Source organism: Martes martes (assembly GCF_963455335.1).
Source record: "Martes martes genome assembly, chromosome: 12".
Classification (NCBI taxonomy): domain Eukaryota; kingdom Metazoa; phylum Chordata; class Mammalia; order Carnivora; family Mustelidae; genus Martes; species Martes martes.
In genome coordinates, this window is record NC_137900.1 from 69,944,788 (window position 1) to 69,960,715 (window position 15,928).

General features: G+C 35.0%; 1 protein-coding gene across 2 annotated transcripts in view; it reads left to right on the forward strand.

The window, feature by feature from the left end:
* The window catches only part of TMEM38B (transmembrane protein 38B), a 55,656-nt gene that overhangs the window by 19,569 nt on the left and 20,159 nt on the right, over positions 1-15,928 (forward strand). For both annotated transcript variants that reach the window (XM_080819792.1, XM_080819793.1), the window contains exons 3-5: positions 6,020-6,204; positions 6,975-7,062; positions 11,072-11,189. In XM_080819792.1, coding sequence (XP_080675918.1) covers positions 6,020-6,204; positions 6,975-7,062; positions 11,072-11,189 — 391 coding nt within the window. The remainder of the gene's footprint in view (positions 1-6,019; positions 6,205-6,974; positions 7,063-11,071; positions 11,190-15,928) is intronic.

Below are 15,928 nucleotides of genomic sequence, written 5' to 3' on the forward strand. Positions count from 1 at the left end.
TTCTCTTTGTTTTCATTCTAGTTTGGTTTTCATTACTGAAGTGATTTCTTTTCCTCTAAAGAAATTTTTTTTTTTCCTGAGAATTGTATCTTCAGTTCTCAGTTTTTCTAATTCTGATGTATGGTGGTGTTCTTTTATATGTTGTATCACTTTTCTTAATGTCTTTAGCTTATTTTGAACAGTAGGTCGGAATTTTGATCTTTTTGGTGGACACATTTTCCTGAATGCTTTCATTGTCTGTAGGAATTTATTCTGCCTTTTTTTTTTTTTTTTTTTTTTTTTTTTTTTTTTTTTTTAAAGATTTAATTTATTCATTTGACAGAGAGAGATCACAAGCAGGCAGAGCAGCAGGCAGAGAGAGAGAGAGGAGGAAGCAGGCTCCCCGCTGAGCAGAGAGCCCTATGCGGGGCTCGATCCCAGGACCCTGAGATCACGACCCGAGCTGAAGGCAGAGGCTTTAACCCACTGAGCCACCCAGGCGCCCCTGCCTTTTTTTTTTAAAAATAAATTTATGTGGGATTTGACTTTGATATCTTTCTTTTGGTCATTTTTATGTCAAATTAGGTTTCTTGAACTTTTAGGGTAAGGTGGAATTGAGGAAAGATGTTATGACTTCATAGAGCTAACTCCTGCTTCTGTTGTTTTTATAGTGTTCAGAAGATGAGGACCAGACCTTTCTGTTTTCCTGTGTCTCTTTCCCCTTAATCCAGTTTGGTCTGAACCTTCCATTTCTTCTATTGCTCTGTACTGCTCAGTTTTGATTGTACATTAGTGTTTTCTTCACGTGGGGCTTGTTCTGGGAGACAGCTTGGGTGGATCCGTTTTGAAGGTTCATGGGGACTAAACTGCTTTAAGCCCTTAGACCTTTTTACTATGGACCCTTTGTCTCTCCTGGTATTGGAGAATGCCAGAGTCTCTCCCAGTTTCAGCTATTATTATTGTTTCCAAATTGGCCTCTTGTACTTTCCAGTGAATGCCCATTTGCTATTTTGGAGTTGTTTTGTTCTTAGGTCCATTAGTTGCCACCTTGTTGCTTTCTTCCTTCCAAAAAGTAGAGGTCTTGTGGGTGTCTGGGAATTGTCTCTGCCCTTTTGCCTTTTGGGGTTTGAAGGGATACCTTGTCACATAATTTTAAGTGTTGTGGATGGGATTTTGGTTTTACTTTCTAGTTGCCCTGTTTTTATGTTGGGATTTGAAGAGATCAAAGTCTGTGCAGCCAGAGCTGCCACCATTTTCCCTAAACCCTTGCCATTAGTTTCTGTATCTCTTGTATGCTACCATCCTGCCGCCTGCTTGATCCCATCTCCTTTCTTCCTTTCTCAGAGGTAACCATTACTCTTAATTTTGTGCTTATCCATTCCTTTACTTTTCTGTGTAGTTTTAGCATATGTTTATATCCCTAAGCAATACAGTTTTTCAGTGTATATATGGTATCATGTGTATATATTTTTTTGTAACTTGCTGTTTTTGGTCAGTCTGTGTTCTTAAGATTCAGTCTTATTGTGTACGGTTGTAATTTTTTTTTCACTTACAGCATACTAGAATTAATTGTCATAATTTATTCATTATTCTGTTGGCAGAGTTGTTTCTAGTTATTTTTCTATTGCAAACAGTGTTGCTAAGAACATTCTTGTATATATTTACTGGTGTACATGAGCAAGATTTTCTCTTGGTATTTGCTTAAGAGTAGATTTACAGAGTTACAGAGGAAGTGATTTTTAAACTATGCTACATAATGCCAAATCATTTCTCAAAGTGGTTAACTAATTTACACTTCCATTGTGTTGGATCCAACCTAAGAACTGGACCTTACCAATAACTTTCTTTTCCCCTGTCCCACTTCTCTGTACTTTTCCTGCCAATAACCTCTTTCCTGTTTGTGTTTATTCTTACCTTTCTAAAAAAAGAAGGCATAATAATATATATCATATATAATTATATGTACTTATATATATTCATATGTATAATCTATAATCATATATATATAATAATATATATGAATATCTACACAATAAGTTTTTAGTTTTATTTATTTTTGCCCCTATTTTAAAATGGAGTATTACACTGTATATGGTTTTCTGGGATGTGTTGTTTTTTTTTTTTAATTTTATTTATTTAAGAGAGAGAGATGAGTGGGGTGGTGGGTGTAGGGGCAGAGTTAGAAGCAGACTTCCCCTTGAGCAGGGAGCCTGATGCGGGGCTTGATCCCAGCACCCTGGGATTACAACCTGAGCCAAAGGCAGAACTTGACCCACTGAGCCACCCAGCGACCCCAGGACTTGTTATTTTTAGTCAAAATTATGTTAGTAAGATTCAGCTGTGTCTTTGCAAGTTCTTGTAGTACCTTCCTTCTTATGCTCTATAATTTATTAATACCTATATTTTATTTATTCTGTTGATGATCACTGTTATTGGTTACAAAACAATAATAGTAGCAACCACTGATAGAGTATTCACTATGTCCTAAATGTTTTTTTAAGTGTTTTATCTATGTTATCTCCCTTAAACCTTATAAGAACTGTGTGAGGTAGGTACTATTTTATTTTCATTTAGCAGATGATATAAGTGAGCAAGATGGGTTAAGTAACTTGCCTAAGGTAACACAGATATCTACTAGTTAGGGCCAGGATTCAAATCTAGTCTGTCTGTAGTTGGCTCTTATAAAGTGTGTTGTTTTGGATTCTGGAAATACAGATAGTATTTCTGTCCTCTCAGACCTTTAAATATAAAATACGATACTTGTTCAAAGACACAGCGTATTTTACTATTTTTAAGGTTTTAATGTTGAGAAAAAATTTATAATCTTTATTTGATTGTAATTTGAGAGATAAAATTATGTTTGGAATGTACTTCAAACTCTAGCAAGCCAAACTACGGGACTCTGAATGCACTGATTGGGAAGGCCATCTTTATTTAGTACAATAGCTCATAGTGCTCACATGTGGATATTAGCACCATCTACTGGCAACGGCAAACAATAGCTTGGTGTGTCATAGTATAGTATTGTTTGGAAGACAGTGTACAACTTCATAGGATTTTTCTTTTTGAAAACTGTTCCTGGAGAAATTAATATTTTGTAATTTTTCTCTGTACTGGGTTTTGTGCCACACTTTGGTTTCCTTAAACTTCCAAGTATCAACTATTAAATACTGCACATTTGCATACTTTGAGACCGTATTGCTTTGAGGAAAAGTTCAAGAAAAAGTATAGCTTTATAGGTCTGTCATTCTTCAGTAGTCTTTTTCAAAGCATACATAAAATATATAAACTTATTAATTTATTAGAGTAATAGGAAGAGCAAAGTTGTCATATTGGACTAATATGAAGTATATTTAATTTGTCATTCTGCTTTGGCTTAGTTAAGTAATACTGTCTTTTGGAGTCAGAGGAGTAGAATTAATAATAGAGTGAAAATAAGGGTTCTCTGACTAACCGTGGGAAGCTTCTCTCTCCTCAGTTCTTGGTATTAACCTAAATTCTACTTTCATTTTTCCTCCGTAAACTGGTTTAGCTTTCATTTGTCAGTGGCCTGGTATCTTGTTTGTATCCTATTTTAGACTAACTTCCATATTTTGAACTTTTCTTTGCTTTTTATTTCTCTCTTTTAACCTATGTGACTTAAAAATGTTGAGAAATCATTTGCCTTCTCTTTCTATTTCTTGTCTGATATTTTCCATTTCTTCTTCTTTTCCAATATGTTTTCTTTAGACACTTTATAAGTTAAAGTTGCCTTAGATGTGATGATTTTAGTAAGAAGAGAAATATAAACTTTATAAAAGGAGGGACATGGTGACTGCTTAATAAGTGTTGGTTGAGTGGTTCATTAAGGACATTTTAAAAAGCTAACTTATATTATAGAGCAAGAATGACTCTGTAGGGAGCCATTGGTCTGATATGTTTATTTGTGAATCTACTGAGAACAATACACAATTGTTTTTTTATTGCCCTGTGGCTATTTAACACTTGAGAATTGTTTTCTGTTTAAAATGTTAGCTTATTATTGGTATACTTTAGCAATATCTGATTAAATAAGATAAAGGCTTGTTTATTTAAAAATAGCAATAAACAAATTTTAGACTGTATGTCACATTGTTGCATAGTTGAATTTAAAAAGTCAAAGTTCCTAATAATTTAGGTTTTTAACTAATGTTAAAGATAGTCTTGGTGTAGAAAATGAAAATGGGGTCATTATGCTGTATTCGTTGTTTTTGTTGTTTCTTTGAGTATTTTACTTTTGAGCATGCATTACTGCTAAAGGGAAACCTAATTCCCCTTCCTTAATCTGATCTATGGTAGATACCAAAGCATTTTTATTACATTTAAAAATATTTTAAAAAATTGCTTATTTTAAGTGTAACCACCCCCCCCCCCAATACTTAGTCGACTTCCTTATTCTGTATTTAGAGAAAGGTGTATAGGAGGCTCTCAAAAATATATGAACATGCAAAATTTTTAAATGATACGAGTTTTCAAAATGCTTTTTATTACTGTCAGATAATTTATTCCTTTCTCTCAGACTCTTTAATTATCAACTGATTCTTTGATTTGATATATTTTGTCTCCTGATTAACTGCTAATATTGCTTAATTCAGAGCTACTTTTCCTCATGCTGAGTTTTAGATGAGGGGATAACAAAATGAATGATTATTGCCATCTAAGGACTATTATAATTTATTATGAACTTTACACTCTTTATATGTTATAGAGAAAAATATGTAAAGAGATCTGTTGAGGCAGAAGAACTGATTGTTTTAGTTGTACAGAGCCATCAGAATTTAGTCTGAACTGAAAATATTAAAATGAAACTCCCAAAGTCGACATACATGGTAGTATTTGAGGGGGACCTTGAAGAATAGGAAGGAGTCGGTAAGTGGAGATGAAGAAAGGGTGCTTAAGCCTAACCAAACCATTGCATCTTGCACTGGATCTCTGAAGTAGTATTTTAACAAATAAATTTCATATTCCATGAATACTCTTGGGAATTCTGACTTTATGAATCATGAGTTGCAGTTCTTTTGGAAGACATATAATACTTCTTTCATGTGGTGTATTCGATATCACTCCATTAGAAGATTATGTTCTGCTTTAAGCATGAAATTGTCTGCCAGAGTATTTTAGAAATGGGAGAAAAAAAAAAAAACAACTAGTGTGTTTTCCAGTTAATGCAGTTGGTATACTGTTTGAACAAGTGCTTAGAGAAAAAATTAAGCTTCAAAATATAATTTACCTGGGGAGTGAATTGTTTTTAAACTAGTATCACAATTTAGAGTACATTTTTCATATTCTTTTACCTGTATGTAAAAATATTTTTTCCTCAACACAAATTTGTCTCCTTGAGAGTTATCACCTTTCTGTGTATAGGCCCTAGTTTATGTGCTGCACAAAAGGGCACAGGTAAAGATGTTTGAAAGGGTTGAAATGCAGCCCTTCTCAGCTACTAAGGGCTCTTCTCTAATTCCTTTTCCCAGAGGACAAACACACCTTAGTTAGAGAAGTCCCTATCCTAGAAGTGATTATACATTTGCTTTATTTAGTGAGTGGATTCAGCACTTACCTTCTAGAAGAGTATAGGCACAAATTAGGAACTCAGTAAATATTTTCTGCATATATAGAATATTCAGAAGTCCAATCAAGATGAAATTCCCCTTTGATCCTGTGTTTTGTGCAGATTATTTTATATGTCTCTTGGGATTTAGAAAAATTGACTACCCAATCTGTGGTTTTCTTGAAGTCAAATTCTTGGTTTATATGGGTAATTCCGTTCGTTGTGCTTTTCCAAATTGTTATTGCCAATATGCTGGATTTTTATTTTTTTATATTGCTGTTCTTGTGATTTAATTGTTTAAAAATCTAACTTACTCAACTAAATTGAGTGTATGTTAAATATTCATTAAATTATATTTATATATTAATGCACATTATACTTAATATATTTACCATTTTATTTATAAAATATTTATTAACTTACTTTTATTATATTTATACTTTATATATTAAAATATTTAAATTTTAATTTCAGGTATATTACATTTTTTTGCCCATGTGACCTAGTTTCCCAGGGCTATTCTTTCCTACCTGTTCAACTCTTGGCTGCAGGAATGAAGGAAGTGACCAGAACTTGGAAAATAGTAGGTGGAGTCACACATGCTAATAGCTATTACAAAAATGGCTGGATAGTCATGATAGCTATTGGATGGGCTCGAGGTAATATTAACATTATGTGTTTGTAAATATTCTGTTATTGATATATTACTGCTACTGAAGGATTGTCTAGTAAAATTAATGAGGTTCACATACTTTAGTAACAGTATTTTTGGAAGAAGGAAGTCTTCTCTTGGCTAGTAAAGTTAAGTCATAACTAGCACTTTCACTAGTACTAGTCATCAGCCATTATTTTGAGCCTGACTACATTACAATATAAAATTCTTCTGATTGATTTGATTAGTAACTCAGAACCAGAGAGATTCATAGTTAATTAAGGTATAGTGCCACCATAAATAAAATAAATTGACTTAAATTATGTAAAAAGATTATATTAAAATTTGCTCTTTTTTTGGTTTTTTTTTTCATCCCAAAAAACTAGAAGTAGTAAATATGATTGATTATGGGTTCATCTTTACTTTGTATTGTGTAGAAATTGAACAAATTTCTCTAATCTCTTATTGTATTGTACTACATCTAAAACTAGTATCAGGGAATGAAATGATAAAGCAGAAGATTTTAGTTTTCAGGCCTGAAATAAACCTTTAGGAACATCTCTGTGCTTGAGGCTCCTTAACCTTAATTTTAACCTTAATTGTGATACGATAGACAGTTGGCAACACTGACTGAAGGGAAGAATTACAATTGTTTCAGTACCATAAGTATACAAGAAAACTATTTTCTTCCTCCTCAAAATTATATTGGGATTTTCTTGGGTTGTTTCAAATATTTCCTCCATAAAATTTGGCTAAATATTCTTGTTTTATTTTTAGGTGCAGGTGGTAGCATTATAACGAATTTTGAACAGTTGGTAAAAGGAGGTTGGAAACCAGAAGCTGATGAATGGCTGAAGATGTCCTAGTGAGTTGGTGTAATCTATATTGAGACCAGCTTTTTATCCTTAGATCTTACCACATTTCTAAATATGGATGCAATGGAGCTTAAAAAAATTAGTCATAATAATGGGAAGAGAATCAGGAAACTTACTCTTTCAAAAAGTCTGCTTTCTCAAATGTTTTTAAAATAAATATTGATTCTTTTCTCTGTGGGTTCCTCCCCTTAGAAAATAAAACCAAACCAGAACTCTTGGATTGTTATAGAATCGTGGGAACAGTGTGCATTTATGGAGAAAAAACTACATAGGAACACACGTCACTGGATGGAAATGAATCAGTTGCAGGTTCTTGACATTTTCATTAATGAGTACAACATTACTCAGATTTCAGATTCACATAGTAGTAAAATGTTAAGCTTATGGGAACAAATCAGTTCGTTATCATAAGACATTGTTGCTTTAAAAATGGGAGTTGAGCTTAATTACACATAAAAATAAGATTAGAGAAAGTAAACCACTCTATAATTGTAGGGTACAGAGACTACCTTTTGCATCCATTTAAGAGAATCTGATCATTAAATGTTATCTAAAGATACTTACTCATTCGTAAATAAGTTCACAGATGTATCCTTGATGCTCCTGAAAATGAAATAGATGTAATTACTATTTCCACAGTTCAAGAAGGAAAATACTTAGGGAATAGTGGTCATAGTAAGCAAGGAAAGGAAAGACTCCATTTAAAAATAAGCTCATTACGGGGTGCCTGGGTGGCTCAGTGGATTAAGCCACTGCCTTCGGCTCAGGTCATGATCTCAGGGTCCTGGGATCGAGCACCGCATCGGGCTCTCTGCTCAGCGGGGAGCCTGCTTCCTCCTCTCTCTCTGCCTGCCTCTCTTCCTACTTGTGATCTCTCTCTCTCTGTCAAATAAATAAATGAAATCTAAAAAAAAAAAAAATAAGCTCATTAGAATAGATTAAAAATGAAGTTTAGAAACAGTCTATGTGATGACATATATGTTTCTGTGGACCAATAAATTCTAGGAAATTTAACTTAGAAGGAAAGTACCCCTTAAAGTGTGAATGAGGTTGTTTAGAAATAGAACAAATAAGGCTTTGATAAGTTATAAGTAAGGCATTAATGAGATTCAAGGGAAATTTTTCTCATTTTGAGCATATGCCTTGAAATGTCTTTCGTAAAACATTTCTTGGGCTCTTATAACCAAAATCAAATTGTTTCTCCTTTGTTCAGAACCTTGGGAATGACTCCCCAGATGGCCTGTAAAATCCTCCCAAGATCTGCCTTTCTTCCATACCCTATTTGCTTTGACTTCATTTCTTACTATTCTTTCTTTTGCTTGTATCCTTGAACAAGCCAGGGAACTTGCACTGTATTCTTGAATAAATCTACCATGTAGTAGATACTCAATAAATGTAGATGAATGAAAGAATTATCAGTTGGTCAGATGAGATTGATCACTGGTTTGTTACGATATTTTGTGTATGTGTGTATATATAGAAATTTCCATTTATGTATTAACAAATGCTTTTGCATAGTAGAGAAAGCCCATATGGTCTTAGAGAATACATATATTGTCATAAACACAATGTTGGCAGAATTATGAATGTTAAAGGTGAGGGCTCAGAAGAAAATGAGGAGCATGATACTGGAAACTGAAGGAGATGTGATATAGTTATATAGTGGGAGAAAACTTCGTTGAGTTGTTTGCTACAGTTACATAGAAAGCACAATTTGTGAGCAGTGAACTTGAGTATTTAGCTGAGGAGATTTCAAAGCAGTGTTAAAGGTCTGGACTGGTTTCTCCTTGTTGCTTTTAGTAGAGTGAGAGAGGAAAGTTTGAATTGAGGGAATAACTGCTGAACAAAGAAAACAAGATGTTGATTTGGAAAGAACTCAGCCTATCCAGATTGCAAAAGATGATTAAATTAGGAGATTCATTTTTAGTAAAGTCTGTTGTGGAGACTTTCTAAGTCTTACTCTAAAGGTAAAGATTAAAGGGTGCGGCTGGAAAACTTTTGCTAGTGTTAAAGAAATTAAGTGTGTGACTCATGGATCTATTCAGCCATCACAGCATAAGCCAGGAATACACCTGAGATTATCCAGAAAAGATACATGAAGGACCATCTTAACTAATGTCATGGATCCCTGTGTCGTATGCTGGAGACTCACAAGGTTTTTGAAAATGTTCTATCAGTAGAAACACTGCTAGCTTTCACTAAAAGGGACAGAAATAAGGTGAAATAAAAGGAGGCTGTCAGACTCCCAAAAATTTATAGGCAGGAAGCAGGCTGATAAAACTGCTCAGCTGCAAACATGTGTTACCCTTCAAAGAAAAGAAAAAATGGATTTTGGCTGGGAGCCATGGGCCTAGAGGTCTGAGGCCAGGCTCACAGTTTAGAGTCCAGGTGCAGAGGCCAGAGCCACGAGTGTAGAGGTTGGAGCTGTGGACTCAGAGGATGGAGCCTAATGTCACAGGGGATTATTCCTAGGCCTTGGAACTTTGAAACCTAATGGAATTTGCCCTGCCGGATTTTGAAATTGCATAGTACTAGTGATCTCTTTTTTCTCTCCTTTCCTTTCATTTTCTCCCTTTTGGAATGGAAATGTCTCTATTACCATATACCTTTCTACTATTGTATTTTGGACGCAGATAAGCTCATTTTCTAGTTTCATCGGAAACTAACATAAGAATATTTTCTAAATGCATCCTGATCTTCCAAACCAGTCTCATGGACATTTTCCTAAATCTCAGTCCTTCTCCAACTCCCTGTACCATTTTATTGTCTGCAGAATCCTTGCTTTTCAGATTCAGTGCCTCTGAATTTATGCTCTAAGGGAATGCAATCCAAAATGGAATGTGAGTGTGCTAAGAGGAACCCATGATGAGGCACTGTGGTACAGAACCCAAACTTAGAAACAAAGAATAGCAAAATGACATTAGGATAAGCCTAATTCCTTTTTCTCTTAATCTCATCCTTTAAAAATGTCAATTTGGTGTACATTTTATAATACAGTTGTACTTATATGTAACTTATAAATTAATTGGTAAACACATATTAGTGTCTTAAAACACTTTTTTTTTGTACCAATAGAGATGCATAGTTAAAAACTTTAGAGACTACCGTTCTAAAACATGAGTGCTGCCCAGTCAGCTGTTACACAAGGTCTAAACCCGTTGCCCAAAGCTAATCCTGTTTTGAACTCAGTCCTCAGCTTATAATAAATAAATAGGTAATTTTTCATGAAATGAAATTTGTTATATTTTGCAATGTGGCATTCTAAGAGTTTATCATTTATCTTCTCTAGTTGTAAGCACAAAGCTAGATGATGATCTGTTACTAAGATATATTTTAAATGTGTGGCAAATGTATAATATGAAAGTAATGTTTTTTGTAGATTAACATCTTACTATAGATGTTAAAATTTCAGTATTAATTTATTAAGCTACTAGCGAACACTAATATTCTGTGCTGGAATTAGCAAAGTAATGTGCTGGATCTGGCTTGTACTGTTATATGAGAGCTGAATGTATCTGTCTCTTCTTCCACTCTGCATAGCAGCCTGAAATTTACTGTGATGGAAGTATTTATACCATGAAAATGTGAAAATACTATAAATCAGGGCTTTCTTTTCCTTTTCCCACCTAACTGAAGGAGCTTGTTGTGTATGATAATGACTAATCTTTTTTCAAGTCATACTGTGGAACATGGGACTTTCAAATCTTTGTGAAAAATTATTATAAGGTCAAATGTGTTTCAGAAATACTGTATATAGAAATGAACTCTTATCAGAGAGTCATCATATATGTATGAACATTATAAGATCTCTGATATTTTATTAGAGTGAAATTATACTTTATATAGCTTAACACTTCTAAAATTTTATAAGTATATTTATGTAACTCATTTTTGTCTATTAATAACTCATTAAATGAATATTTTCCAGAGTATTCTTTGAGAAATATAGAGATGGATCATGTTTGTTACTTACTGACTTATAATGTGTTTTATTTTCAGCCCTGCCAAGGTAACCCTACTGGGGTCAGTTATCTTCACTTTCCAGCACACGAAGCATCTGGCAGTATCAAGGCATAACCTTATGTTCCTTTATACCATGTTTCTTGTGGCCACAAAGGTAAGAATTCAAAGTAGCTGTAAATCAGTATTCTAAATTCTGTATGACCAGAATTCTGCATACTTCGCAAGTAACAGGAACATATATTTTTTAATATTATTAAAGTCTAAAAAGGTAAATTTTGGGTTATTTATTCAGTGCATCCATGAGCTTCTGAAACATAGCTCTTGTTTGATTCCTCATTTGACTTATGCTGGGCTATCAAGAAAGATTTGCAGGTAGTGTAATAGTATATTGGACACCGGAGAGTAGTGGAAATAGCTGTAGCTGATCAGAGACTGCAGACAGCATTGTCTCATTCGTAAAATTAGGTACTTGGGGTAGATGTTCTCTGAGGTTCCTTTAAGCTTTAACATAACAAAATTTTATAGTAGGACATACTTGTGCTTAGTCTCTTGTATTATTACTGCCTCATTGGAAGCTTTATTCCGTCTTGAAGATAGAAGATAGTGTGGGGTAAGATCAAAGGTTTTGGAGACAGGTAGTCTTAAGTTCAAATCCTAGCTTTGCTGAATAAGGCAAGTCACTTAATGTCTCTGAATCCTGATTTCCTCATCTTCATTGTATGATTGTTGAGAGGGTTGGTGATGGTGCATATCCTTCTATCACTGTGACATATCTTACGAATTTTATTTGCATTATGAGGCTTATTCTGATTATTGTTATTCTTACCATTATTAGATATTGTTTGCTACTCAAAAGGAGACAGTTGGTTTTAAAATAAGAATATTATTTAAGTGTAGAGGAATTCTATAGGTATTTTTGGTTAAAAATTTACCCATGGAATTCTTTTTTTTTTTTTTTAAATTTTTTTTTTAATTTATTTATTTGTTAGAGAGAGAGAGAGAGAGAGAGAGCGAGCGAGCACAGGCAGACAGAGTGGTAGGCAGAGGCAGAGGGAGAAGCAGGCTCTGTGCTGAGCAAGGAGCCCGATGTGGGACTCGATCCCAGGACGCTGGGATCATGACCTGAGCCGAAGGCAGCCGCTTAACCAACTGAGCCACCCAGGCGTCCCTACCCATGGAATTCTTAAAAGGAAAACATTATGTATTATATAAATTTATATCTTAGAGTCAAGTTGTTACAGGGGTCATTTCCTTTTGTTTCAGTAGTCTCTGCAGTGGAGGTGATCTGTGGCTGTATTTTAAGTACTGCAAATATCTGAGGCAGTTTCTCTCATATGTGTCCTTCTCTTCCAGTCCTCACATTTTGAGCTGTATATATTTTTTGTAAGAGCTTATTGAGATATATGTTACATACCATAAAATTCATCCATTTAAGTGTACATTTCAATGTTTTGTTTTTGTGTAGTCACAGAATTGTGCGGCTGTCACCATAATCAGTATTAAAACATTTTCAGCATTCCCAAAAACCCCATCATGCCCATTAGCAGTCTCACATTTTCCCTCAGGCCCCCCAACTGTGGGCAACCACTGTTCTACTCTGTAGTGTTTTTGTCTATAAATTTGCCTGTTCTAAGATTTCGTGTAATTGGTATCATAAATACGTGGCTTTGTGACATGTTCCTTTCATTCTGTGTAATGTTTTTGAGGTTCATCCATGGTATAGTATGTATCAGTATGTTACTCCTTTTTTATTGCCAAATAATTATCCATCATATGGATATACCACATATTGTTTATCCATCATTTGATGGATATTTGGGTTGTTTTATATTTTGGTTAGAAGGAATAATGAGCCCATGAGCATTATTGTACTTTTTTTAATGTGGATATGTATTTCATTTGTTTGGGAGTGTGATGTAGAAATGGACTAGATAATCATAATTCTGTGTTTAGCCTTTGGGGAACTAACAAACTGTTTTCCATGGTGGTTTCATCATTTTACATTCCTACCAGTAGCATATGAAAATTCTCATTTCGTATACCATCATCAACGCTTGTCTTTTTTATTAGAGTCATTCTAGTGGGGGTGAAGGAGCATCTCATTGTGATTTTGACTTATGTTTCCCTGATGACTGATGATGTTGAGCATCTTTTCATAAGCTTCTTTGTAGATCTTCTTTGGAAAAGTGTCTCTTCAGATTAATTGCCCATTTTTAATTGTTTCCATTTGTCTTTTTAATGTTGAGTTGTAAGAATTCCTCATATATTTTGCATCCTAGACCCTTACTAGATTTCTGATTCTCAGATGTTTTTTCCCATTCTGTGGATTGTCTTTCACTTCCTTGGTCATGTTTTAGAAGCACTGATTTCTAAAAATTGATGAAGTCCAGTTTACCTGTTTTCTCTTTTGTTGTCTATGCTTTTGCTGTCATATCTAAGAAACTATTGCTAAATCTAAGATTAAAAAGATTACCTCTATGTTTTCTTCTATGAGTTTTAAAGTTTTCGCTCTAATATTTAGCTCTATGATCTATTTTGAGTTAATTTTTGAGTATGGTATGAGGAAGGACTCAATTCAACTTCATTCTTTTACGTTCTGTGGATATGTATTTTAACCTACATATTCATTACATTCATTATTTTACATGCATATTCATTATATTCATATTCAGGTTCTGCGGATATCTTGTCATCCTAGTATTATGTGTTGAAAGGACTATGCTTTCCCTCATTGAATTGGCTTGGCACCCTTGCTGAAAATCAGCTGTAAATGTGAGGGTATTTTTCTGGATTTTTTTTCTCCCTCACTTTTCTTCCCTTCATCTGTTTGCTCACCATTCTACTCATACCATACTGTCTTAATTCATTTAGCTTCATACTTAGTTTTGAAATTGAGAAGTGTGAATCCTCTGAATTTAGTCTTCCTAAGGATTGTTTTGACCATTATGGGTCATTTGGATCTCCATATAGATTTTAGGTTTAATGTCATAATTTCTGCAAACAAGGCCAGCTCGTATTTTCTTAGAGATTGCATTGAATCTGCAAGGAAGTTTGGGAGTATTATCACCCTAACACTGTTAAGGCTATCAATCTGTCAACACAAATGTCTTTCTATTTATTAGGTCTTTTTTTTTTTTTTTGAATTTTTTATTTTTAATTAACATATAATGTTAGCCGCAGGAGTACAGGTATGTGAATCACCAGGTTTACATACTTCACAGCACTCGCTGTAGCACATACCGTCCCCAATGTCCATAACCCAACCACCCTCTCCCTACACCCGCCCCCCGGCAACCCTCGGTTTGTTTTGTGAGATTAAGAGTCTCTTATGGTTTGTCTCCCTCCTGATCCCATCTTGTTTCATTTTTTCCTTCCCTACCCCCCAAAACCCTGCTTTGCCTCTTAACTTCCTCATATCAGGGAGATCATATGATAATTGCCTTTCTCCAATTGACTTATTTTGCTCAGCATAATACCTTCTAGTTCCATCCAGGTCACAAATGGCAAGATTTCATTTCTTTTGATGGCTGCATAGTATTCTATTGTATATATATGCCATATCTTCTTTTTTTTTTTTTAAAGATTTTGTTTATTTATTTGACAGACAGATCACAAGTAGGAAGAGAGGCAGGCAGAGAGAGAAGGGAGGAAGCAGGCTCCCTGCTGAGCAGAGAGCCCGATGCGGGGCTCGATCCCAGGATGCTGGGATCATGACCTGAGCCGAAGGCAGCGGCTTTAACCCACTGAGCCACCCAGGCGCCCCATGCCACATCTTCTTTATCCATTCATCTGTTGATGGACATCTAGGTTCTTTCCATAGTTTGGCTATTGTGGACATTGCTGCTATAAACATTTAGGTGCATGTGCCCCTTCGGATCACTACCTTTGTATCTTTAGGGTAAATACTCAGTAGTGTGATTGCTGGGTAATAGGGTAGCTCTATTTTCAACTTTTTGAGGAACTCCATGCTGTTTTCCAGAGTGGCTGCACCAGCTTGCATTCCCACCAACAGTGTAGGAGGGTTCCCCTTTCTCCGCATCCTCACCAGCATCTGTCGTTTCCTGACTTGTTAATTTTAGTCATTCTGACTGGTGTGAGGTGGTATCTCATTGTGGTTTTGATTTATATTTCCTTGATGCCGAGTGATCTGGAGCACTTTTTCATGTGTCTGTTGGCCATCTGGATGGCTTCTTTTCAGAAATGTCTGTTCATGTCCTCTGCCCATTTCTTGATTGGATTATTTGTTCTTTGGGTGTTGAGTTTGATAAGTTCTTTATAGATTTTGGATACTAGCCCTTTATCTGATACATCATTTGCGAATATCTTCTCCCATTCTGTCAGTTGTCTTTTGGTTTTGTTGACTGTTTCCTTTGCTGTGCAAAAGCTTTTGATCTTGATGAAGTCACAATAGTTCATTTTTGCCCTTGCTTCCCTTGCCTTTGGCGATGTTTCTAGGAAGAATTTGCTGTGGCTGAGGTCAGATGCCGCCTGTGTTCTCCTCAAAGATTTTGATGGATTCCTTTCTCACATTGAGGTCTTTCATCCATTTTGAGTCTATTTTTGTGTGTGGTGTAAGGAAATGGTCCAGTTTCATTCTTCTGCATGTGGCTCTCCAATTTTCCAACACTGTTTGTTGAAGAGGCTGTCTTTTTTCCATTAGACATTCTTTCCTGGTTTGTCAAAGATTAGTTGACCATAGAGTTGTGGGTCTGTTTCTGGGCTCTCTATTCTGTTCTGCTGATCTATGTGTCTGTTTTTGTGCCAGTACCATACTGTCTTGATGATGACAGCTTTGTAATAGAGCTTGAAGTCTGGAATTGTGATGCCACCAACTTTGGCTTTCTTTTTCAACATTCCTCTGGCTATTCAAGGTCTTTTCTGGTTCCATATAAA